At 35.4% G+C, this 26,052-nt stretch overlaps 1 protein-coding gene across 1 annotated transcript in view; it reads right to left on the reverse strand.

The window, feature by feature from the left end:
* LOC126915832 (head-specific guanylate cyclase) overlaps nucleotides 1-24,800 on the reverse strand; it is a 49,899-nt gene extending 25,099 nt beyond the window's left edge. The window contains exon 1 of the mRNA XM_050720927.1: nucleotides 23,577-24,800. Coding sequence (XP_050576884.1) covers nucleotides 23,577-23,816 — 240 coding nt within the window. The 5' untranslated portion in view covers nucleotides 23,817-24,800. The remainder of the gene's footprint in view (nucleotides 1-23,576) is intronic.
* Nucleotides 24,801-26,052: the final 1,252 nt, after the last annotated feature.

The raw sequence follows: 26,052 nt of genomic DNA on the forward strand, positions 1-26,052 counted from the left end.
CAGAGACAGAAACACACTTGGTGAAGTCCGGGGACGACACTTAAATTGGCCGAGTTCCGTTCCATTTTGACGAATTGAACGGGCAGAGGCTCGAAACTTCGTTACTTAGTCAAATTGCCGGGAATCAAGTTTTCCACGCGCGTGCACTTACGAAAGCGCGCCGAAAACGCATTCACGATCGTCGTGAAACGACATTAGAACGAAGGTTGTCACGCGGAAACCAGCCAATTTCATCTCTTATCAATACAGTCGAGTAATTTTAGTCGACACGAGTATTGGATTTATTCGTTGTATCTCTGTCATGCTGCTATACTTGAACACTTTCTCGAGGTTACCGTGACAATAACGAGTTTCTCTTTTACATCGAGGTAACATATAGTTAGGATTGTTCGCGTATAGGTTGCAATTCATTTTGATAAATTGCACCGATTCAATTACTTGAACACTTACCATAAAAAAGTTCCATGAATATATTATGCGCGTTATACAAAACTTCTCGAAATTTCTTTTGTAACGTGACATAACATATTCATTCTCCTTGTTATATTAGAAACTAAAGACTGCGTAGATTTATGTATTTTATAAGTAATCTATGGACTATATTAAGTTATGTTTAGGAACGAAAATTTCAATGACCAAACTTTAGTTGGATAATCTGTCTTGAACTATTAATTCTCCTTAACTTTCCGCAAAGACCCGAGGTTGAAATCTGTTTAAGTTTTAAGAACCGAAATCATTGTTTTATTAACGTTATTAAATCTTCTTATAGCGATGTTCTTCGTAAACTGTTAGATCTTCTCTCCTACTTTTAAAGTTTTGTAACACTGTATATTACGTTAATGGATGGTCTGAAATATAAATACATACGGGGTTATCTTACCGAATTAATTATAGCGTCATTAACATCAGATTTAACATTAAACATTACCTACATCTTTTAACTCTGGTGAAAAGGCATATGCTAAAAGTTTAGAAAAATATTTATTATGATTCAAATTATTTAAAGGAAAATTTATGTTTATTAACATCGAATTTTTTATTTTTTTTCTTTTATTCCTCACTTGTCATCTTTCCTATATCTTCGGTTAAAAATATGTACATTTGTAAGAAAGCCAGATTAACGAAGTATAAATCGTAGGACAAATGACAGTAGAAGAAATGACAGTAGAATTTGAACGAACCTAATTTCGAACTGCTTTCAACATTGACGAACAGTGTTGCTCAAACACCAAGAAAAGTTTCGGTGAGCTCCAGATTTTCTCGAAACTTTTGGACCTTCTTCACAAAGCGCCTTCAAAACAAGTGCCTTCGCTAGAATTAAATTTCGCTTGACAACTAATTCTACTTTAAAACACAAATGCTTCGTGCTGAAATAACTGGCCGTCGATCTAGAAATATTTAACTTTGACATTTTTTATTTACAGGATAATGATTTTCTAAAACGAAAAAAAAGAAAAAATAATAACACAATTGAGACAATAGTCTAGTTCGTGTTTAATGATACAAAACAAAAAGAAACCGTATTGTGCACTTGAATGCAATATCTAAACAGCATATGAATTGTATCATAATCCTGGATAGTACGACACAGCTTGAAATTAATATTTTATAAACGAAATCGCTTCTCACGTGGTTTTCTCGTATTCGGATTTCATTCGTACTTGCAAATATTGATATGATCGGACGAAGATTGAAAATTTTAATATACACAGTGTGTACATAATCGGAAATCGAACTGAACTCGAGCGTTACGGAAATCCTTGTATGAACCCTATATGAAAATCAAACGAGACTGACCTAGGCGAAAGACGCGGTTCAAACGAAGTGTTGATTCCCGACGCAATCACGGAATGCGGCTACAACAATGGAAGAACAATGTGGATTACAATTGCCAAGAGGCAAAGCATTGTGAGCCTGTACTTTGTTGCTCGTTAGAGCTGATCTGCGGCAAAGATTTGTTTCTGGTGTTAGAAGAAGCGGTTTAATAAAGACACCACTTTTACTCGAAGCGTGAACACGTACAAATGCCTGATTTTGTCATTCCGTTTATCGAATCTCGAAAATTTGTATCTGTAAAATCTATAAGAAAGAAAGGAAGATGGGAGAAGAGGTAGAAATAGTTCTTTGCAAGAAAATAGGAAGGAAAATTCTTGTTTCTGTTTAATATTAATATTGATAAAATAGTTTCAGATAGACCTATAATCTGCTCTTGTGTGAAACCAAAGTTATTCGATTATCCGTATACCGTGATTCATGATTAGTTTGGATAATCAAGGTTCTACTGTAACACATAGGAGATCCTTTGATACCGGAGATCATTATTAAAATCGTAGTACGCAAGATATTTTGCGTTTCTTTGATGTTTGCGATGTATTTTGCATTTGGTATTAATTTAATTGGTTATTTATACATTTACCATTATTGTCTCAAATCAGAATATAAGTTTTGTTTTTCATATCGAATATCCGTGACGGTTAATTACGTTTTGAAAGCGAATAGCTGAAAAAGCAAGTAGACGTGAGCGAAATGAGGTCGAGATGATAGAATTACGATGGAAAGGGATACCGTTTGTACGTCAAGCCAGATAATACATATTTATCCGATCTATGGTTCTTTCCTTCCATTTCTATTCGTACAACGCCATATTACATGGTCTCATAAATTTTATATTTCTGAACGATGAATTACGAATATTATATAATATTTAATATGTGCAATTTGAGGATTAATTAACGAATATCATATCCATCTAGTTACCAGATTCACTGGATTCGAATTATGTTAATGACGGCTAGCCGTAACATATTTAAGCATTATATCGTATAATTAAAATTTCGTAATAACGTAATTCTGAAAAGGCGTAGGTAGACTGTACGTCATTTGTGCTAATTTAATTTTTCTTTAATTGAAACACGATTTTAAAACATACAGTAAGCATTGTTGCAAATAAATATTCCAGATTGTATAAAATCTGTAACGAATAGTTGTATTTCACCATGTCACGTTTTTTCGGTTATTTTCGACTCAGTTATATCTTCTTAACGTCAAAAAATATCTCAAATTCGAACGAAATAGGAAAAGATTCTAATCGAAATAATCCTCCTTCGCAGCAGAATTAACTTCAGACCATCGATTGTTTCTTTCTTTCTCAGAGAAATAAAAACTGGACATTTTTTGTTGTACTTCGATAAATTCGATCTAAAAGGATTAAACACTGATTTCTTTAGAACTTATCACTGACTGGACCGATCACCTGCGTTCTCAATTAAACCATTCTCTTACGTTATTAAAATTCGTCTCTCGATTGTCATGTTGTCTCGTCGGTTGTTCGTTTAGGCACCGTGATGCGCAGCTGTGCGAAGAAATTACGCGGTCTACGCGAAACACAGCGGAAGGAAGACAGTTCCGAGCGCAGAATAGAAACGGGAGCGTTGCTTGCGGCGCTTCTCCATGGATAAATGCAATTGAAACTGTACTATACGAAAAATAACGAGATCTGTCGAGGGTAGACGCAGGCTGAATGCAATAACGCGACGATTCTTCGTCGAACATCGATTTCCCGCTGCTTTTATCTGTCAAGCCGGGAGGGTGTACGCTAACAATTTATGAAAGCGTAAGATATCGTTGATCTTGTTGTCACAATGTTACGTTATGGAAGATGCAAATGATGGAATTGAATTTTGGAACTGAGACATTCGGAATGCAGGAAATAGATGAGCAGAAACGCGATAAGACGAAGCGTCCGAGATGCAATATTTAAACGTCTAAGAAGGAAAATATCGAATAGCAGAATAAAATTCAGTTTTTCGCTTGATTTGTCAATTCTTTTATTATTATCAATTTATTAACTTACTTTTTTTATCGTGAATTTTCACTATCGTTTAATTTTTAGTTTAATATTTTCACACTAAGTTTATTATCATATACATTTATGTAAGTGTATAATTTCATATCGTCTAGTAACATTTTCATATGACTGTAATAATCTAATATTATGTAAGCGAAATACATACAGAATTTGATCAAAAAGGCTCTTCATTGGAAAATAAGGGGACGTGTAAATATATTTTGTGGCCACTGTATTTATTTATGCACAAATCCAGAAACGTTTTGATCTGAATTTCTAGTGAACTGATATTGTTGGTCGGCAAGAACAGGCAACCTTCTTGTTTTACTCGAACACGAAACAGCAGCAGGGATTGTATCTATTCACAGAGAGATGAGAACAATATTGGGTCATTTCTTCGCCTCCGTGTTACTAACTAGGTTTATATAATTTACTCAAGACACGTAAATACAATACTCTAGTTTCGAAAAGTATTTCTGTCTGATCCTATGTAATGATCCTACATTATTTACTATATTTGAAATCGTAAGTTTATAGCATTGCAATTTCTTGATAGTATGAAACTTTTAACACAGATAGTGAACTTTTAAGAACAAAGATAGCTCTCTATTCTTTCTACTTCTTTTTGTGAGGGTAAGAATGCGGCCAAAGGCGAATATTGGCTGTTTCTCTGAAGCATCGCACTTTTAAGATCTCTTTTAATCTCTTGCCGTAGTTCGGAAATGGAAGAACATAGGTCGGAGCAATTATTCTTTGAACACGAAACAATGAAATTTAAGATCCAATTACGAAAATTAAGATAGAGGTATTGTTTTCTCACTCATATTTTATATTTATCATTATATACCACAATCTCTTTGAACCATGATATAATTTTGTTAGTACAAAATACGCGAGTATACACAAACATCATTTTATTTTATTTAAAATGCTTTGCTCGAGTTAAATAGAGCAGAAATTAAGATCATAACGAACACATAATTGTTCACAGAAGTTGCTGAAAAGCAGTGTTTATAGTCGATGATGGATACACAAGTGAAAAGCTCGACGATAAAGCGGCGAACTGGTTTAGAGTTTCGAAGAAACCGGGCGAAAAATTGAAACAACGTGTTGTACCACTAAAGTTTACGTAATTCCCTGCCGGTCGATGAGCGTTCCATTATTCTTCGGGCAAAATGCGTTATAAGATTGCAAACACCGAAATTGCCGTTCCATTAGCTTCATTTAATCTCCATGGAACGATGTCTCGTGCCTTTGCCAACATCTGCACTTACATTTCCTTCGACAATAACGTTTATGTTTTTGTACACCGTACGTAGCGCGATCGCGTGTATGCATATTTGGTTGTTTGCGCGTTGAAAACGCGCTTTGGGTTTCGCGACTCAATAAAACTTACGTCTTTGCCTGATATATTCCGCCATATATACAGAGGATTATGAGCATGGCTATGTAAGAACTCGTTCATTCGAGAAATTGCATTCTTGTTTCAAGGGAATTAATCGACTCGGGCTTGATAACAAGAAAAAGAATAGGAAACATGGTAAATAAAAGAGGGAAGTAATATTGGAAATATATATGCGACACGATAGAGTAGCGATAACAGGGATCGTACAAAGCGGATGGAACGTTCCGATTGAAAAACGATACACGAAGAATCCGAAACAATACGAGACCGCAAATTCGGCGACGAAAAGCCGTCAAACGGTGTTTACAACGACTACGTTGTGGCAAACGATGACATTCCAGAAAAAGAGCATGTGGTAGAATTTGTTACAATGCAGGAAGAGAAATAGAGTTTGAAACGTTATCACTCTTTTGTAACGATAAACCTATTATGTAGTTTTCGTTGTCTTTTAAGCTGCATGTTTTTCATAAAGAAACAGATCTTGTTAACAGTTTTGACCGTGATGCTTAATTTAGAAGCAACAATCATATCGAAGAAAAAATTGATTATAGAAGTTTCATAAATGTGAATGTAAGTATCAATATGTACCGTGCAAACACTTCGAACAACAACAAATTGGCAAAATGAATTAGTAATTATTGACGCACTGAATATATACATATCTATTCGTCCATAAACTCGCATAAATACAATTCAGCTAAAAATTTTTCGTTTAGGATGAGTGGAAATTAATCAATTATTATTATCGTTACAAGCTGTTATGAATGTAAATTACAAAAGATATTGCAGAACGTTATAAACGTTTTGCGAGAACGTATGTAGCTTTTTTCCAGCAAATAAGGCCACGCATTCAGTAATTGCATTGCGAAACTCGTTATATTGCGATACTCGTGAAATGGAAAAGCTATTTCACGAATTTTGAAAATGTATTTCTTTGAACGAAAAAATATTTGAAATATTTCACTTATTTGTTCATGTAAAATATCTCCCTTTCAAATTATATCCTATTACAGATATTATTATTCGCTTCATATCTGCTTACTTTCAATATCTGCTAACAAAGGAGAAATACTTTTTTTGCTAAATTACAACACTTTATACATACGTGTATTATGCATGTAACATAAATTCCAATATTTAAAACAAAACAAGTATTCCTTCATCTTTTTTGGTTTTTTGTTAATCTCTTCGATTAATCTCTAGATTATTACTTACACATACAACTTCATTTTACCTACTGTCAAGCCAATTGTGTTTATAAAACGATTTATATAATCCTGAACTGCTATTTTAAAGATCATTCGATTTTACATCATATGTTTCTAAAAATGATAATGAAAAGACAAATACGAGTGAACCGAAAAATCCGAATAAAATCAAAAGGTGGGTTCGTGCTGTTTCGAAATTCGCGACCTGAAATTTTCCTTCCCCCAGCTCCTCTAACTAAATATTTGATTTTCCTGGCGTAAACGCAGCTCGAAACCTCAAGTCTTTTTAATCGAACCAGCATGTTCGTCGGGCGAATTTGAATATCGGTCGCGGTCGTTATTCCTTCGCCCTCGCCGTGGCCTGTAACACCGAATCGATCACGACGTTTCCACAGGCTCGCCACGGGGCCGCAATAGTTACCCTGGTATCCGGTTCGGAACGCATCCACCAGTCAGGCGATTATTTTGAGACGTTGAAGCACCGTAAAAGCTGCGAAATAGAGAGAATGAGAGGGAGGGAGTGAGAGAAGGCACGTATCGATCGAGTATATCGCGTGTATTTTCCATTTGCACCTCGGCGAGACACCGATGCAGCACAAAATCAGGGCCACAATATTTTAGGGTGACGCGACGTCGAAACTCGTTTTCGTATCTCGGCCGGAAACTGGCGAGCAGGCCTCGCTCAAGTTATTTATCGTAACTCCTTCAACCATGTTAAGCTCCCCTTTATCGAATTAAACAACGACCAACGTTCTCTCTAGGCATTAACCCTTCCACCGCTATTATATCCATATATAAGCTTTGAAAAATTGTTCGTCATACGTTGTGAATTTGTTTACGTGTCCACATGGAACCATTTAACGAACACTATAAAGTTTTTCCTATTTACAGATACCATATTATTTTTGCTTTTGTACTCGTAGATAAAAAGGAAATTGTGCAAAAGAAAAAATATTCTCTGAACGAACTTCATCGGATTTCTTCTTTTCAAAAAGACGAAGAATTTTATTAGGTCTCGGGTGGAAATCCCGAGACGCGATGATCAGGAAGCTACTGCTTCGCGATTAGCGACTGGTTTAATCCTCCGGTAGTCGGCATCGTTCTTTTATGCGTATCAAATGGATTGTAAAATTCAATTTAACGCGGTCGAAATAATAGAAGATTCTCCGGTGCCCGATTCGCCTTCCACGGTTATCTTGTTTAACGGATGAATTTGATGCCACCGTTCTATTTATTTGTTCGCCGTTTATTAATTGAACGCGAAGCTGGTTTTTCTCTGATTCGTTTTCCGACTGGCTAGGCGCCGCATCGGTTCGTCTGCAACAGCGGGAAAACAAACGATCTGCGATTTTGCTGCGTCAGCCCGTTTTATATCCTGCCCTCTGTTTTTCCCGAAAAGCACGATGAATCGGCGGCGCTTGAAGACTCCGCGAAATAATCATTGCGTTGGTTTCGGTTTCGTGGAATGTAATGACAGATAAACGACGAGACTATTCCTTCATTCGCGAATCGCCGGCAATTTGCAGGCTTAGTTATTTTATTTGAAGATATCGTTAAATTGTTTTGTCATTAACATTTTATTTGATGCAGTAAGTATCGAGAAATGGCACGTTTATGACCATAGAACGGGATATCGAGAAATTGCGCTTTAGTTGTTCGAGTCTCTCTATGCAAGTTATTGAAACACACTATACTTGAAGTTGAGCACTTGAAACACTGCCTGTTTGCCAAACGTCAATTCTTGAACGTGTATGTGTTCGTATCTTCTGAAACGACAATCAATTGTCCATTAGTTAGATAATAATCAACTGTTTATCATAACTCCTGCTTATAGTGATCTCCCCCAAGAGACGTTTCTGTCTCTAGATTTGTTGGGAATTCATGGCTGAATGTCTCATTAACCATGGCCCTAATGAAACAGTTATTAGAATACAATACTCGTATTATATTCGACTATTAACTGTTGTTGTGCAATTTCCATATATTCCTCCAATATTCTACCAATAATTATTGGACCACAATAATAAGAAGTTATTTTTATGAAGTAATTCCCAAAAATTCGTAGAAAGCAAAGATTTCTTTCAAGAGCACCCTACACAACTCTTGCCTGAAATTTAGTGTGAAATTTATATCAACATTAAGTGCCATTCATTGTATCATCATTGTCCACAGATGGAATCTTTTGCATAGTTTTGTCCCTTCATATGAGTAATCAACACATACGATAGCAATCATGTTCACTAGTGCATGCTTGTCACTTATGATGCTGCATTATCTAGTGCCCTATACCATGATTGTGAACATACTGTAGAGGTAGTTGTGTAAGCTCGAGGTCTAATTTGAACAGCATCTGATAATTAATATATAGGGTGTTCTATAATACATCAGGAGAGATATATTAAGGATGATTTGAAAGAAATATGTACCATTATACATCAGACGTGTACTCTGAGAAGATTCGATAACTGACTAGATAACAAAGATATAGAAGATAATTATTTTTACTTAGATTCAGAACCAATTCAAATTTTCGTGAAAGTTCAGGAAAAAGACGAGGCAACGTCAAATTCTATCAACGTTTCCGACTGCATTTGTGCGGGGTAGCCATTAGCGATTAAACGAGCGAACGAAGCGAACTTTAGCAGCTGTGGAACTTAAGTAGACGATGTGAAAGCTATTCGCTTTAATTTGCCGCGCTTTCAGCATTAGGAGGCTTAATCCCTTTAATTCTCGTTCACGAGGCAACTCGCACAAGAGAAACTCGACGAACGACAGCCGTTTAAAAAATTGAACGCGTCATCCGAAATGCTGCATCCGGTGATGTTCCCCAACCAACGCGCGACGAGTCGAAGTTTCCGGTTACCGAGCCCGGATGTTGCATTCTCTTCCGTCATAACGCGGGTACTTCCCTTGATATCGTTAATTTTTAACACGTGCCGCTCTCCAAAGAATTGCATAATAAACGCCGCAACTGATGCATTACCTTCTTTCACCATTTTTTCGTTTGTGCTGCACGGAATAATGGAATATGAAACAGCTGGCGGCGTGTCTCGTGTAATATGAATGTATCTTTTAAGGATAAATACCAACCAAGTAACATAAAAGTAGTACAAATGTTTTGCACGATGTTGGTTTTCATCCTAAACCGTTGCTTTCCTTTTGGAATATTTTTCCAAGAAAATTGTTAGTTATTGGATTCTACGTACTTTATATTTTAAATTTTTAATTCAGCTTATAATATTCTCAATACAAAGAAAGGAACGTTTGAACATTCATTTTCTGAAACAAATATTCTATCGTTAGAGCGACATCGAACTGAGCGAACGTATGAAGAATTGTCCGAGGCTAAGCCAAAAAATTGCGTTGAGAAACTGAAGAACAAGGTTTAGTCACAGGCGGAATCGTCATAATTTTTTTTGACGAAAGCGGGTAACCTGATTAAATTAACGCTCCGTAAATCCGGTGAATTAAACGGCAAAGTGGAAAAGAATACGACATTTCATGGCGCGATGAAATTAAAAGTGGAACTGGTGTAGCGCAAAAATAATATCTCACTGACCGTGCTACTTCCTAGGTTAATTGCTCTCGACCCTTTTTGGTCGAATCAACCTATTCTAGTGTGTTCCTCTTTAAAAACGTTCGATAATTCTCCGCTCGGTTCGAAGAATTTTCACAAAGAAAATAAATACGTTGCAATCGATATTCCCTATAACGTTGTTTCCACGTGAATTACTGACAAGCCGTAACAGATTTAGTGTAATCGTGTGATCAAATCTATTTGTAGTATCCTTCTACAGAGTTTCTAGCTGGATGCCTTTACTTTCATACTTTCTATTAACTTTCTATTAACATACTTTCTGTTAATAACTAAATTAATTGTTCGAAATGCTAATAACTATTATATTATTGAATTACTGAGCGATTAAATATATTTCAAAATTATAGATTAATCAAGAAGGAAATAAAGAATGATCAAAGGAGCATATGTTGTATATGTCGGATTTCGTTAGAAATTTTATAAATAAGGTAATAATAATAATAGTAATAATAGTAACAATAATAGTAACAATAATAGCAACAATAATAGAAACAATAATAGAAACAATAATAGTAACAATAATAGAAACAATAATAGTAACAATTATAGTAACAATAATAGTAACAATAATAGAAACAATAATAGTAACAGTAATAGTAACAATAATAGCAACAATAATAGAAACAATAATAGTAACAATAATAGAAACAATTATAGTAACAATGTCGGATTTCGTTAGAAATTTTATAAATAAGGTAATAATAATAATAGTAATAATAATAGTAATAATAGTAACAATAATAGTAACAATAATAGTAACAATAATAGAAACAATAATAGAAACAATAGAAACAATAATAGAAATAATAATAGTAACAGTAATAGTAACAATAATAGTAACAATAATAGTAACAATAATAGAAACAATAATAATAACAATGATAGAAACAATAATAGTAACAGTAATAGTAACAATAATAGTAACAATAATAGCAACAATAATAGAAACAATTATAGTAACAATGTCGGATTTCGTTAGAAATTTTAGGCGTGAAATAATTAATAAGTATAACAAAAGCTATTGACAATGTTCCTGGGCTTAATTACGAATCCACGATCAACGGGTAAACTCTTTGTACAATGGAATACATTTTGTAGCACGCAGACACGTTAACTCAGACGTTGGGTTGCTTTCAGACTGACTCCAAGTCAATGACAGAAAACTCTCCAAGGAGATTGCAAAATAAAAGACAGATACAGTCACACATGTCAAATACATATCGATCGGGAATATCAACAAATTCCCAAGCGCTGTAGCTAGGCAGTTCCACGTAAACCAGCATTGCTCCTGATCAAGACTTGATTGTTTATACAGCGTATCCCTCAACACTGGTACCTCCTCTGTAAGACATTTCGTTCATCCCGTGACCGTGACTACGTTCGGCGACCAGTTATGTCACCTCGAGCCCAAGTATTGGGGAATCTTCCAAAAGAAAGGTCCGATGTCCCTACATCTCCGACATATATATTGTAACATGTCTTCGATTTCACTCAATCCAGTAACACTGCTTTAAGGATGTAATTCTAAATAATCTAACGACGAGCATTTCGTCTTACTCCAACCGCGTTGAAATCTTATTACAACGTACGTAGATGTCTTAAAGCTTTGTTGTAGAAAAATAGAGATTGAGCACGTGTTTATTAAATAAAAGCTGTTTATTTTACTAACTTGTATTATACTTGACCAATCTATAGTTCTGACATGTGCTGTATGTTTCTAAAATTGAAAACCTATACAAAGTAGAACTTTCTTACAATTATCGTTTATCGAGAGGATAATTTAGCCAGGTGAAATATTGATTAGCAATATTTGGACACTAATATTCAATCCTATTTCAACCCTGTTTATACTATTGTACGACATTTTTTGCAGTAAGTAAATTATGAAAGGCTATAAAAATATGTGTAAAGTGGAAAACTATTTTGTGGATTTACACCTTGTGTTAGCTATCAGTGTACATGTGAAAAAGTTCAAACTAACAAAGTGACTAGAGCTTAGAAAAGAAATGTACGAGCGATATGTGCTTGAGATTGAGTAACTAGTGGTTGAAAGTACATATATGTATATGTACAGGAAGGTGAGAGTGTTTCTAAGCGGGTCCAGTGCGTTATGAGAGTCGTATTGTTAGAACGTTGAGCGGAGAGAGCATCAAGAGTTTTTCGAGGAAGCGTTTGAATAGACCGGAGCAAGAAAGAACGTTGCAGAAAATGTAAATGCAAATAGAACAATTGCTCTACTTAAATTATGCCATTATCAAAGAGATTCACGTTATATGTACCACGGTATTACTTTTTGCATTGTGTTATCTATGTTTTTGGTTACTTTAATTTAAAATTGTGTGCCAGCGAAAAGTATCTCTTGTATATTAGTTTCGTTTCCATGAAGATTCTGCAAAAGTTTCATTTTCTTTTCGGACGTCAAATTTTCAAATTTTCAAAAATTAAAACTTTCAAATTTAAATTTTCAAAATTTCAAATTTTCAAATTTTCAAATATTCAAAAATCTAAATTTTCAAATTTGAATATTCAAATTCTCAAAAATTCAAATTTGAATTTTCAAATTTTCAAAATTTCAAATTTAAATTTTTCAAATTTTCAAATTTGAATTTTCAAATTTTCAAATTTTCAAATTTGAATTTTCAAATTCGAATTTTCAAATTTTCAAATTTGAATTTTTAAATTCGAATTTTCAAATATTCAAATTTTTAAATTTTCAAATTTTCAAATTTGAATTTTCAAAATTTCAAATTTTCAAATTTGAATTTTCGAATTTGAATTTTCAAATTTTCAAAAATTCAAATTTTCAAATTTAAATTTTCAATTTTTCAAAAATTCAAATTTGAATTTTCAAATTCGAATTTTCAAATTTTCAAAAATTCAAATTTTCAAATTTAAATTTTCAAATTCAAATTTTCAAATTTAAATTTTCAAATTTGAATTTTCAAATTTTCAAATTTAAATTTTCAAATTTGAATTTTCAATTTTTCAAAAATTCAAATTTGAATTTTCAAATTTGGATTTTCAAATTTTCTAATTTTCAAATTTGAATTTTCAAAATTTCAAAATTTCAAATTTGAATTTTCGAATTTGAATTTTCAAATTTTCAAATTTTCAAATTTTCAAATTTTCAAATTTTCAAAATTTCAAATTTTCAAATTTGAATTTTCAAATTTGAAGAATTGAAAATTTAAAAATTCAAATTTGAATTTTTGTAAATTTGAAAATTCAAATTTGAAAATTTGAATTTTTGAAAATTTGAAAATTTAAATTTTCAAAAAACATTAAATTTCGTAAATCCGATAAATTCAATCGGGTTGCTCGATCTATCTGCAACTGTCAAAATTTGGAATCAACGACGTGTGGATCACTCTGCTGTCGCTAGATGTTCACTTGGTGCAGTTAAATGCACGGCGCTCTTTATTTACCTTGCAGAAATTAAAGTGCAACGTGTTCTTTCCCACTTTCATCAGCGGTACGTGGCTGTTTGCTGTCGAATACTGACGAAGTTTGGTTACTGCCAGGAAATGCATTGCGCGTGTGGCATCAGGGTCGAATATCAACTACGAGATGAAAGCGAGTTAGTAAAACAGGACAGAAAGTGACGCTAATGAAAATATTACGAGCTGAATTTCGTTTCCGGGAAGTTTAAAGTTCGCGAACCGACCATCTGATAGCGGTCAGATGTTATGGCCGTTATCGATTCCAATTTTCCGCTACAAACTTCGTAGACCCCCTACTTAATTAGCAGCTAATAAAATACAGCTATTTGTCGTGGTTTCATCGATAAGAATGGAAAGTTCCCGTGAATAAATTCGGTGAATAAATGCGAAGTGAAACTCTGTTTGGCGATGCATTAACCTTTCGTGGTACCATTTTTTCCCTTTTGAATACAAGCCTGAGCGAATTTTCACACTCAATTTAAACGCTTGAATTTCAGTTTTTATTAAAAAAACCCTTTAACGATTAATTAAAAAATATACTGGATACCAAAACGCAAACGTTAACAGGTAGTTCTGAATATTTTCAATACATTAAAAAATTTATTTAAAGATTTTATGTGATCAAAATAGATCCAAGCCTACTATGGTATTAGTAAAAAGTAGAGTTCTGTAGAGGATAATTATTTGTCAATTTTGTAACATAGAGGACGAAGGAATAGTTCTGTTTTATTGAAGAGACTTTTCAGACAAATAAGTATGACGATAGAAATCTGGTGATATCGGGGGAAAATATCTTTATTCATATGTCACCTGGACGAAGTATCTTAAGTCAGTCAGTAGTGTAATCCGTGACATCGTACGCTATACGTCTTTTGACTTTGATATAATTTAATAGGTTCCGCAAAGTGCTTGATTAATGTACTCTGCATGTTAACATCTATCGATAGTTTAGGAAGTTTCATATTGAGATGTCACATTCAACTAAGATCGACAGTGATGAAGTAACCAATTTCAACGAAGAAAATCTGGATTTTACTAAAGATCAGATTGTGTACCTACGTTTCAGAGTTTGAGTGTATGATACGTTTATGTATAGAAGATTTGATATTGAGATGTAACATATGATTGGACATGTTCTTGCTTTCATTTTACGATGTTAACATACTTGAGGAAACGTATGCTTTTGCATATACACATGAAATGAGTTTTGTTTAATAATATCGAAGGAAAAGAAAGATGGAGATACTGATTGTGAGAGATTTCTATATTCCTTGTTTATCATCTTTACATTACGTTCGAATCATCGAAAATTGTGTGCATCACGCCTTATTTCTTTAAACATCTGAAATTCTAAACTAATTCGAATATGCATGCTTTACAACCATTCGAACTTGCACTCAAACATTCTCTGTTTCTTTATCCCTTTCACTCGATGCAGGGACATTCCCTAAGTTCCCTACATTCAAGCACATCCATCTAAAGCTTTGGAGAGTGTGCACCCTTTGCTTATACGGTGATCCTATGCACTTGGTTCAAATACTTATCCTTTATATCATTGACTGTACAAGGAGCAAGTATTCATCATTCATATACACATATATTGCTCTGTTCCGAATATTATTCACTTGATTCACAAAATCTTGTCACGCTCATAGATCGTCATTTTTACTTCAGTAAATTCTAAAAAAAAAAGACTATAAATAGAACATAGAAATTTGGAACTATTCGCTTACATTTGTCTGATATCGTCCGTTTAAATTTCATTTTAAATAGCGCTCGTCTACCAATTTCAAACCTCAACGTGATCGTACATAACATCAGTAACCATTTTCTACTGATAGAATCGGCGGAATAAAATTGACTCTAAACTTTCGTTTCCAATATTTACCGATATCGTATCTTTTACACGTACCGCGTGTTACATAGCGTACATTAAATTGACCGAACGAAACGCGAACGAATCAATCGACTAATGGCCCCGTTTCCACAAAATGGCAATGCAATTATCACGCACATCGGGTTGTCACAGCGCCGCATTGCCTTGAAGCTGCGGTTGCTTCGACTGAGAACCGCAACCGAACAGTCTCGCACACAGCTGTATTATCCGTTCGATTAAGATTAAACAACTCGACTCGTCGAATCACTTCACTCAAAAGTAGAATGTAAAAGCCGCCTAAAAAACGAAAGTCAAGGATTTCCGTCTCTTTCGTCGACACCGTTTCTCGATTTTATCGATACTTATACCGAGGAGACGTCGACTCAACAGGTTATGCCTATGAATCGCTATTAAATGACAATCAATTTTCGTTTCCTTCGATCGGATTTCTTTGAACTTCGTCTCGTCGAAATAGATTTTGTTACGGAGCTCGCGACTCGATTACGGATGCTAGCGAGTTCGCACTGAAATGGGAATACATACTTGATATTGCTCTTTTTCCATTGATGTATCCTGTGTATTGCATTGACGGTTGTGTGAATTCTTCGCTCTAGATCGAATATCGTATGGGAGATTTTAATTTACAAGTGTTTAAGGAAGGAGTTCATCTCCTATCAAAATTTTTGCCTGCGATATATTTATATTCTTGGTTAAACTTGTAGCGGCATATGAGTCAACGGAAGATTTGAATCGGGAGAGACTCATATTATTATGCCATGGTATTGTGCTAGGTTCAAAAGTAAACGAACTCCGGACAAAGCATTATCGCCGTTATTTGTAATGGAGTTACATTTGAACTTTTTATAATAACACCTGTCGATATAAATAGACGAACGTGTTCTCTAGGACAGTCATCGTAACTAGTCAGTATAGCGAGTCATATAGTCTAATAGCGAGCGACGATTAAGACCAGCATACACTATCTCTGTACTTGTACTTCAAGTGGTTTTAATATAATTAATTATTACAATTTTATCACTCGTCTCTTTAATTAATAAACCGACGCGTTTAATAATATCCACCTCAAGCTATCTCTTCAATATATTTTTTAATTTTAAAAAATTTACTTAATTCTTCGTCAAGTCATTTCATTAGGTCTTTTGTAGAACGCTAATATAATGCAGGTATATGGTTTTCTGCTACTGCAAAATTGTTGGCGAATCAAAGTGTGAAATTTACTATTAATACTAAATGGTATGAAATTTGAAATATACCATTAAGGATTCATATCGTTTAATTAATTTCTGCGTTACTCCGTTTAAAACGGTATAACTCGTATTTATTTCCTCCAGTTGTTTTAAACTTTCTCCGATAAAAGAATTAATTAAACAAAATATCACGTCGTTCCTCCAAAAGCCAGGCACTTTACCATACAATTTGTTCATGAACCACAATTGAAGTAAATATAATGGAACTGAGCAGAAGTACTTCGTACAACCCCTGTCGTCCATTAAATCATTGAATACACGAGTGAGCAACAATCCCATTCAACGACGTGATTCCACGCTTCTTCTTTTACACCCGCATTTGCATAACAACTTCAAAACGCGAATATCGCCCCCGTAAACCGAGTTAAACGACCGGTCGTGTAAAGAATTACAGCGTGCAGCTAGCTGATGCTTTCAGAGGATCGTGACGCGATGCGAGAGAAGAGTCAAGTAGCTCAAATTAGAAGCGATCAGCTAATTATTTTCAACAGAGTATCAATTCTGAGACGTTGCATAGTTTAGCATGCAGTGGACAAGAACCGAAATATTTAATCATTGTTTTGTTCATATTATTCGATGATGTATCATCATAAATGTAAACGGTAATTGCCGCCAAAATAAACGATTAGTAAAAGTCGTTTGTACGTCATAATCTATTCATTTGAAAATTAGCTCACTCATTCATTATACATTCGTGTTTATCGATTCTTGTGAAATAGTGTTTATTACTCCGAAAATGTAGAAAATTTGCGCAAAGATGCGTATAATCTCAGTTTCCGATTAAAAAATCTCTTTCTTTTTTTTAAAGAGCAATTAAAAGAAAACGGTTCACACCATCCTGTAACTTTGATTGTTCTGTGTCAAGAAGGTATCTATTGTATTACATTGATATATAATTTTTTTCTGTTACAAACTACACTGGATATTCTTTATCTTTTTAGTGAAACTCATTCGGATTCGCCACTTGGTTGAAAAGTGGATCTCTGACCACACTTATTTCAAGAAAATGTTCAAAGTTACATAAAGACTCCGCTTTTTACTAAATGTCAGCACGATGTTTAACCAAACGGAAGCGAGGATACATGAAAATAATAAAAAATAGAAAGATTGTTCCCAGTATCGGTACTATTTACTTAGACGTCACTGTATGCGGCTAAATAAAGGAATAAATATTTAAGATATTTTCCACGAACAAGAAAGTAGGGAAAATATTAAAAAAGATTTAACGAACTGACTTTTACTCACGCCCGATATCAAGTTCCAGGAGAGCTGTACGTTATATGAATTTTTTGATCTTTGTTTCGAACTGCCATTTAAATTCCACATTATGAAACGTGAGAATGTGCAAAAGTGCGAACGCGGACTGCGAATGTTCGAACCTAGTCTGGTATCGTGCGAATATTGTCTGCAAACGTGGTCTGTAAATGTGGCATGGGAATTTTAATTTTCGTCCCGAATCCTCACTTAACCGTCGCATTGTGCGTCGGCCCAGTTCTAGAGGACGCGATGCGACGTTAAGATCTTCCGCTCGTGCGACGACTCGATGTTACAATTGGGTAAAGGCATGTGCTCACTGGCGAACAATTCACTTTTTCATTTCTGTAAATGTTAAGCTTATTTTTATTACTATCTTAACTTCTTACAATTTGTTAGATTCGTAGATATAAATTTCTTGAAGATAGGTGATAAATCCATGAAATTATTTTTTAAATGTCCAATAAGATTTAAAAATACATACTTGATATTACAAACAAGCGAAGGGACGTTTTGATAATATGAAATGAATTAACGTGTTATCGTATTTTAAAATTGTCTATCATGTTTCCTGCCTGCATACTGCACATAATAACACCATGTCCCGCGAATATTTTTGTGGACAGTACGTAAATAAATAATATGATATAACAATAACGAACAGATGATGCGACGAACTGTTCGTGAAACGTAAATCAGTAATGGCCATAATCAGGATACACGTTAATATTTTCCAGATGAAACACAATGACCTCGGCAAAAATTTGGGAATAATGCCGAACTGTAAAAGGGGAAGCATGAATATGAATTCTTGGTAGTTAGCCGTTGAAAACTTGTCGGACATTGGATATGGAAATCGACCCGAAGTGAAGTTCGAAGTATCAAATTCGAATTAAGTGCTCGTAGCCTGAAACGTATAGGGCAATATGCGCGATTTTAGCAAACAGGACGCCTCTGATTTGAAATTCATATTACGTGTTAGCTCGCATTACTCACACACACACACTCTCTCTCTCTCTCTCTCTCTCGTTCTCCTTTCACAGCTAAACAGAGACGAGTTAGTGAAACGCCGATTGTTTCGCGAATGTTGAACGTTGCCGCGTTAAGAATTCCTCGGATAGACCAACGCGAAATATTCGAAGTATCGGCAATGGCAACGAGATTTCGTTGTATGTTTATACTGAAACGCAAAATTTTACTCGCAAATATGTCACGTTTATCTGTCGGATCAAATACTGAACTACTGTTCTGCGAATTTGTAACGCTAGAAAAGAACGTGTTTAGAAGGGCGAAATAAATTCATCATGGAGGAAAATCTCTAAAAATTCGCGGATTACACGCAGATGAACGATGCGATGTCGTTGCAATTTTGCAATAACGATTCTAGGTGACTCGCAAGCTTTATATTTTTAATGATGCGTTGCATACAAGCGTTCAATCTCGCTATTGGAAATATAAAGCTGCTGAATTGCACAGCCTCATCGTTGTAAGATCGCAACGACGTTGCATCGATTCCCTGCATCGGCCCTTATATGTATTTTCAATAGTAAATTTCTAGTAAATAATCGCACATATCACATGTCGTGACTGAAAATATTCACTTTTGGTATCGATATTTTTTACGATTTCTATTTTTCAAATCGCAAAGACGTGATATCGTGTATTTGTTACATGGACTTTTCTTGTTACTGTAAAATAGCACATAAATCGCTACGTTTATTATGTTATAATATAATGCTGCGAATCTATTGTCGGGAAATGTTCGCCACGGATATTTCACAATAGTTTGGCAGATCCTTTTTATCCAAGATTTTCTCTAGCGAACAGTGAATCGATTCTTCTCGATTGATGCGCTAGAGACTAATGGGAGTTTCATGGCACGAACAGAGGGAAAAAACACGGAGGTTCGTCTCGAATGACCACAGCTTTCTTCTTACATTCTTACTGAGTGGCGATTTCGTTCCGCTTTGAACGATGTTCTCGTTAAAACTCTCACCTATTTTATAATAAATTTTCCAACAATTAAATTTTTCTTCTCTTGACCGCGATCATTAGATCGAAAAAGTTTATTCACTTTTTTCATTGGAAATTTCACCAAAATACACAGAATGCATATAATATTTAAAAATATAAAAAATATCCAAAGTAAAGTATGTTTAGAGTATCTAGCAAGTGAAATAAGTTTTCATTTACGTTTCATTTTTAATTACGTTTATAGAAATATGAATTTTCATAAATATCTATAATACATCGATTATTAACAAAGATTAGGTTGTTTTTATGGAATTATGTTCATAAGATTTTTGATCTTGTAGTAGATATTTGAATACTACATTAAAATGTGACTTAGAATCGAAGTTTGTTGTGCGTTGTTTCGTAGGCCCATTTTTTCGATACTGATCCAGTTGTAATGATATTTTTATCGAGATAATGAAGTAGAATAACGAAGTCGGGATAACTACAAAATGAACCTATTAAAAAGGTTATCCGGAGCAATGTAATTAATGTAAGCAGAGGCTGGATATTCGAAGAACAAGTTAGAAAATTAACGTAATAACCAATATTTCGGTATTATACAAATTTTCATTTCTTTCCGAATATTAATTCTATTAATTCTATATAAAAGAATAATTAAGTTATGAAAAGACAAAGACGTAATTCAGGTGTCTAAGGCGCGGTGTAATTAAATATCGTGAAAAGGCTTTGCTATCATTCAAATGTTACTGAACGACTATGATTGGCTTATTCAACAGAAAGAACTGCAACCCTATTACTCCATATAATACGCTCTGGTGCTTCAAAGAAAAAATTACGTTAATAATGACGATCGATTTCGCGATTCCCAATTTACTTTCGCTAGTTCTATAATATCCACAATTTTGCTACACAGTGTAGTTTTCATAACTGTTTTATAATGTACTTTATAGTTCTAAACATTTTATCATTTAATATACGAGTACTTTTCTCATACATAGCTTCATAATTTACATAGAATTGCGATACGGACACGATAATCGTTGTACGAAGATCGTGACCGTAATTTTTTATCTTTCTACTTTTACTTAACTGCAAAATTAAAAGATAAAATACGATAAAACAATGACACAAACACGTAGACTCAGTTTTTACCAATTGCTATTTGCCATTCTGTGGTTAACAATTCTTCCAAATTTTAATATCTTGCGCGCAATAAACTTCTTTTAATTTCACCACACATCAATTCTGTATCGCGAAAACGATCTTTGGTACTTTAATTAAAACGGTTTTCGAATTAATTCAGTAAGACACATAGCGCAAATCGCAGAAACGAAAACAGTTAGCGAAATCCGTCGAACATTGGACTCGTCGATCATTCGAGAGCTGATAAGCGACCGGAATTACGCGTTGGTTTTTATCGAGTGCGATGGCGCGAAAAGGTTTCCGCAAGTGTTTTCACGAGTTCTGGAACACCGCTTGGCCTCCGGTAAACGGGGAATAGCTTTCGCCATACGACAGAAAATTTTCCACGGCGTTTTTGTAGCTGGCAGCAAAACAGAGGAGCCCTCCGTATACGTTTATTGCACATTTCCGACCCAATTCCCGAGGTCAAAATTCTAATTTATACTACAAGCGGGCATGTTGCTCGTGTTTCGTTGTGAACGATCTCGATGATTTTATCTTTGATAATGAAACGCTTCCGAGAACGATCAACAAATCGTTTTCTTTCTCATTTTCTCGTTTTCTGTTACCAGATGATCTCGCACATATAAAACAACAAATACATTTCTTTACCGTTTTTCTGTTCCGATGAAATACGAATTTCATTCGGATGAACGATGATAGCGTCGATAGTGCAAGAAATTTTGTTTCTTTGGTGAAAAGATATGTTTTCTGGTTTTGGAAGAAGCGACGGAGATTTCAGTGGCGACATGATACGTACCATGGTTATTATATGACAATTACATATAGGCGAATAATATAACTTGCACTTGAGGCATGTAGAAAACTTTGAAAGTAAATAACTTGAAAAGTTTTGAGTATCTGGTATTATGTGGTGAGTGATTTGTAGAGAGGAAGAAGTTTGATACATGTTTCGAAAATAGTATTAAAATTTATGATCGGACGTTGGTGCCCTCTTCTTATAAATCAACAAACAATGGATTGGTTTAGATGGCAATTGTTACTTTCTTACATCCTGTATTATAAATTTTATTTTTCTGAATTTCTGCTTCAATTAGCTTTGACTTTCAAATATTAATGACTTAAAAGCGATGAAATCTGCTTCAGTAAAACGGTAAATTAATAGATATTGACTTTGACAAGATATTCAGAGTATTCTTTTAGCGAGATTCCATTTGTATAATTTTCACTATCTTTTTTACTTACTATTTTACTGTAATAAAAGGAACTCAATTTTATATGAAATTTACTTAAAAAATGCGTACTTTTAAATTAACGTCTATCATTTAAAACATCGATTATCCACCATCGTACAAAGGATAATTCATGACAAAAGAATTGAATATACGAAAACGGTTACATTTGGAACATGCAATAATATTTATATTTGCGAATAATTTGCTTTCAATTTGTACCTTGGACAGAAACGGTTAAACTGCTAGCTCATGTAGGATAACATCGGAAAGTGATACAAATCAAAGATAATGGTGACATCTGTTACAGATTCTGTCTTGATGTGTTGTATCTGTGTAAAAGCTTTATGACATCATACTCTTTTTTTCAAATGATAAAAGATAAATAGTAAACTGTAATAAACTGAGTTTGAAGAAATTATAATACAAAAATGCCTCGATAAATATTACACAACAATTTCATCAAATTATCAATAAAACAAAGAGTAATTTCAAACTGTAACTGTTTTCAAATACAATTTCGCACAGATGTATCTATAGAAAGTTACAGCAATAACTTATTTGACTGTCAACTTTAAATAGTTGTTGTTTTTCTTTAAATAAATATTTTACTAACGAGAATATACATATTCATACGTATTAATTAAATTTTCAATTCATGCGAACTTTATAGATATATTTTACGAAGAAAAAGAAAATAAAAAGATTCGATGCAACGTGAATGGAAATTCAAGGAAACTGAAGTAAAAGAAATCCATGAATAACTCATACTTTGCAAAGTTCGTTTCAATTTCCCTCTGGAAGAACAAAAACCAAGGCTTCCCTTTCCAAAGACTCGTATTATAACCGCACCGCATATTTGTCGAGAATTCTACGCTTCGATTACTGAATTCTATCACCCTACAAATCACACATGTACCTACAACTTCCAAATATTCTACTTATTACACCTCCCCTTCCTGAATCGCTCGCCTTGAATGTAATAATTGCGTGGAGAACCGAAAGATGAAGAGAAGAAGCCCGGGAAAATTGAATTCCCAAGTTTCATGAAAAATTTATCGAAAGACGACAAACTCGACAAGCGGGAAGTCGCATAAATTCCTTTCCCCTGCCTTCGTCTTACCTAAACTTGGTTCTGCGTTCAACTTTCTCAAGCGTGTGATTCCTCAACTCGCTAATCCAAGAAAGCAATAGCTTGACTTTCGCGCGCGAATATCTCGCTTAATAACGGTAGCTTTGCATCTACTTTAAAATCTTGGTTTTCTACTGTACTCTTATGAAAAAATTCGTGAAATTAATTGTGACATAGAAATAGATGAAGACGATACCGATGGATTTGTCAGCACGAGTACAGCGGCCCTCAGGTGCTTCAGGTTCAAGGTCTGCGTACCCTCTGCATCTTCGGTTTCCTCTCTCATCAGCAACGACGTGACCTCGAAGGACGATTGTCTAGACTTGCTACCGCCATTCTGTCCCAATCTGGCGATACTCGAGCGATCGTTGTCCCTTCTGACGGTCTGCTTGTCGCGGCCTGCCTTCAAGAGATCCCGTGAAAAAGGACATGCCATGTTGTTTATCGATGAACCGTCGTGGAGATCGCTGTCAGCGATGCGGGCTACGGGAACTCTAGCGCGCGGCGTGAATCGTTCGATCGTTAGGTCGCATTAAATGAACACTAGCGTGTTACGCGGTACTCTCATGTTTATCAGTGATCAACTGTGTAGTTGATAGCACTTCCTCCACTCTTTCTTCTCTCGTTTTTGATGTTGCTTGTACTTCGTCTCGACAACGAAGCGGTATCTTCCCTTTCCAAACGTTTCAACGGAACAACGCGCGCGTCCAGTATTTGCTCGTTTCTGTCCTGTCTGGTTTTCGTGTCAGCCGATCCACTCGCATCGTTGCCCTAGAGCTCGTGCCGGGTCAGACACCTGCCGCGACTTCCGTCCGGCCTCGTGCACCAGACCGCGTTTAACAATGCTATCATTTCTCTAATTGTAAACGAAATTCACTTATTACCAGTTGCTGGTGGCCGCTTATCGCAATTCGTGTCACCGCAATGCAATCAGCACTTAACACGCGGCGTTCTCTGCGAGCTACTACCGGATAAGCGTTGGTGCACGCGGTTACATAGTAGCAACCCCTAAATAGCCGCTCTCAACCCCTTGGTCGGTGGCCGCTCACGCTTCTCTCCCTATCTTCCTATCAATCACTCGATTCTTATCTGTCAAGTCTGGACGAACACTAGCAAAACAATAATTGAATTCTCGCGACGGATAGTCAACGTCTTCTCGTATATTTTTTTTTCTTTCTTTCTTTTCTTCAAAGAAGCGAGGAAACACGTTCCTCCACCGACTTTTCAGTCAGACTGCTTAATTGTTCGTCGAGTAAAAGAATTCGCGCGTGTTTCACCGTTTTTCAGCGTGTATCACGGTGCACGATCTGTCGTCGATTGCGAAAGCACGCTATGTACGGTGGCGTGTCGGAGCGCGTAGCGCCATACTAGTCGCGGATTGACCGAGGCGCAACGAGCAGCGCCGAGTGTTGGTTGCTTGGGGGTAAGCGGCAGACGGGGTGGAGTGGAAACGATTGGCGGGGTGAGCGTCGGGACGCGGAGCAGCGAGGAGCGTCAAGGCGCCACGATGGACGGTGGTAGAAACGCCTGCGCGAATATTCAGCCCCTCTCGACCTACCGAACGAAAGAGAAAGAGAGAGAGAGAGAGAATGGCTTTTTCTCTTTACTGGTAGCTCTTTCAACCGCAAACGAAAACCTGCTCCCTCTGCCCTACTTGCCTGCCTGTCTGCCAGCTTTTCCCGTCACCGGTATCTCTCGATCCCTTTTGCTCGTTCTACCAACCAGAATTTACGGAGATCTTCCCCGTCCAACTCTTTTCGTGGCCCCGTTTCGTCGACGCGAGTTCGAAACAGCCGATTGACAGCTACGACTCTCGACTGTCGATGAAATTTGGCCTGGCCCTTCTGCGTCTCTACGATTCCATAGAATACCGTGTGCACACGACGTCTTAACAGACGTATACGTCGAATAGAAAGCGTGTTAGCCCGTTTGTGCTCCTTTGGCTGGAACTTTGTTAGCAGTAGAGAGCTTCTCTGATAAACAGTGCAAGCTTAACGCTCGAGGCTAGTATCGCAGTATCGGGAAATTTATCGCCAGCTGGTCTGGGATGTGGAGAAGATATTCAGGCTAGGGAACGAATTTTGTTTGGAATTGCAGTTTGCAGTCTCGGTTTTAAGAGAATCTGCTTAATCCTGTAATCTGATACAGCGGCGCGTGAATAAATGGTTTTGTTGCTGAGCAAGGAATTGAATTTTTGAATGTAAATTGCAATTTCAGACGAGCATAATCAAACGCTGCTCCGGGTCGTTCCTGTGGCTCGATTTCAATAATAAACGCTATATGAATGCCGAGCTTCATTTTCTAATATTTGCATTACAAAAACCAATGCTCGAAGCTTACTTCTGATAAAAAATCTTTATATGAATATAAATTTTATCTTTAATATTCTCATTATGCCCGCGTGTTTAAAGTTTTATTACTGACGCAGTAAAAGAAGATTCATATAAAACAGACTCAGGACAGTTGCACGAAAGAAATGTCTCATCTTCTTTTGCACGCTTTTATTGATATTATATTTCACGTATGAAAATTGCAATCTTATATTTTTAATCTTATATATTTAATATATTTGGAACAAACCTTTCATAAAGCCTATATCGGGAATAAAATTCAGAATACAATATTTATTCCAGGTTATTTATATCATGCAATAATCTTCTATGCATCTTTTA

This window comes from Bombus affinis, chromosome 4 (assembly GCF_024516045.1).
Source record: "Bombus affinis isolate iyBomAffi1 chromosome 4, iyBomAffi1.2, whole genome shotgun sequence".
NCBI classification, from domain to species: domain Eukaryota; kingdom Metazoa; phylum Arthropoda; class Insecta; order Hymenoptera; family Apidae; genus Bombus; species Bombus affinis.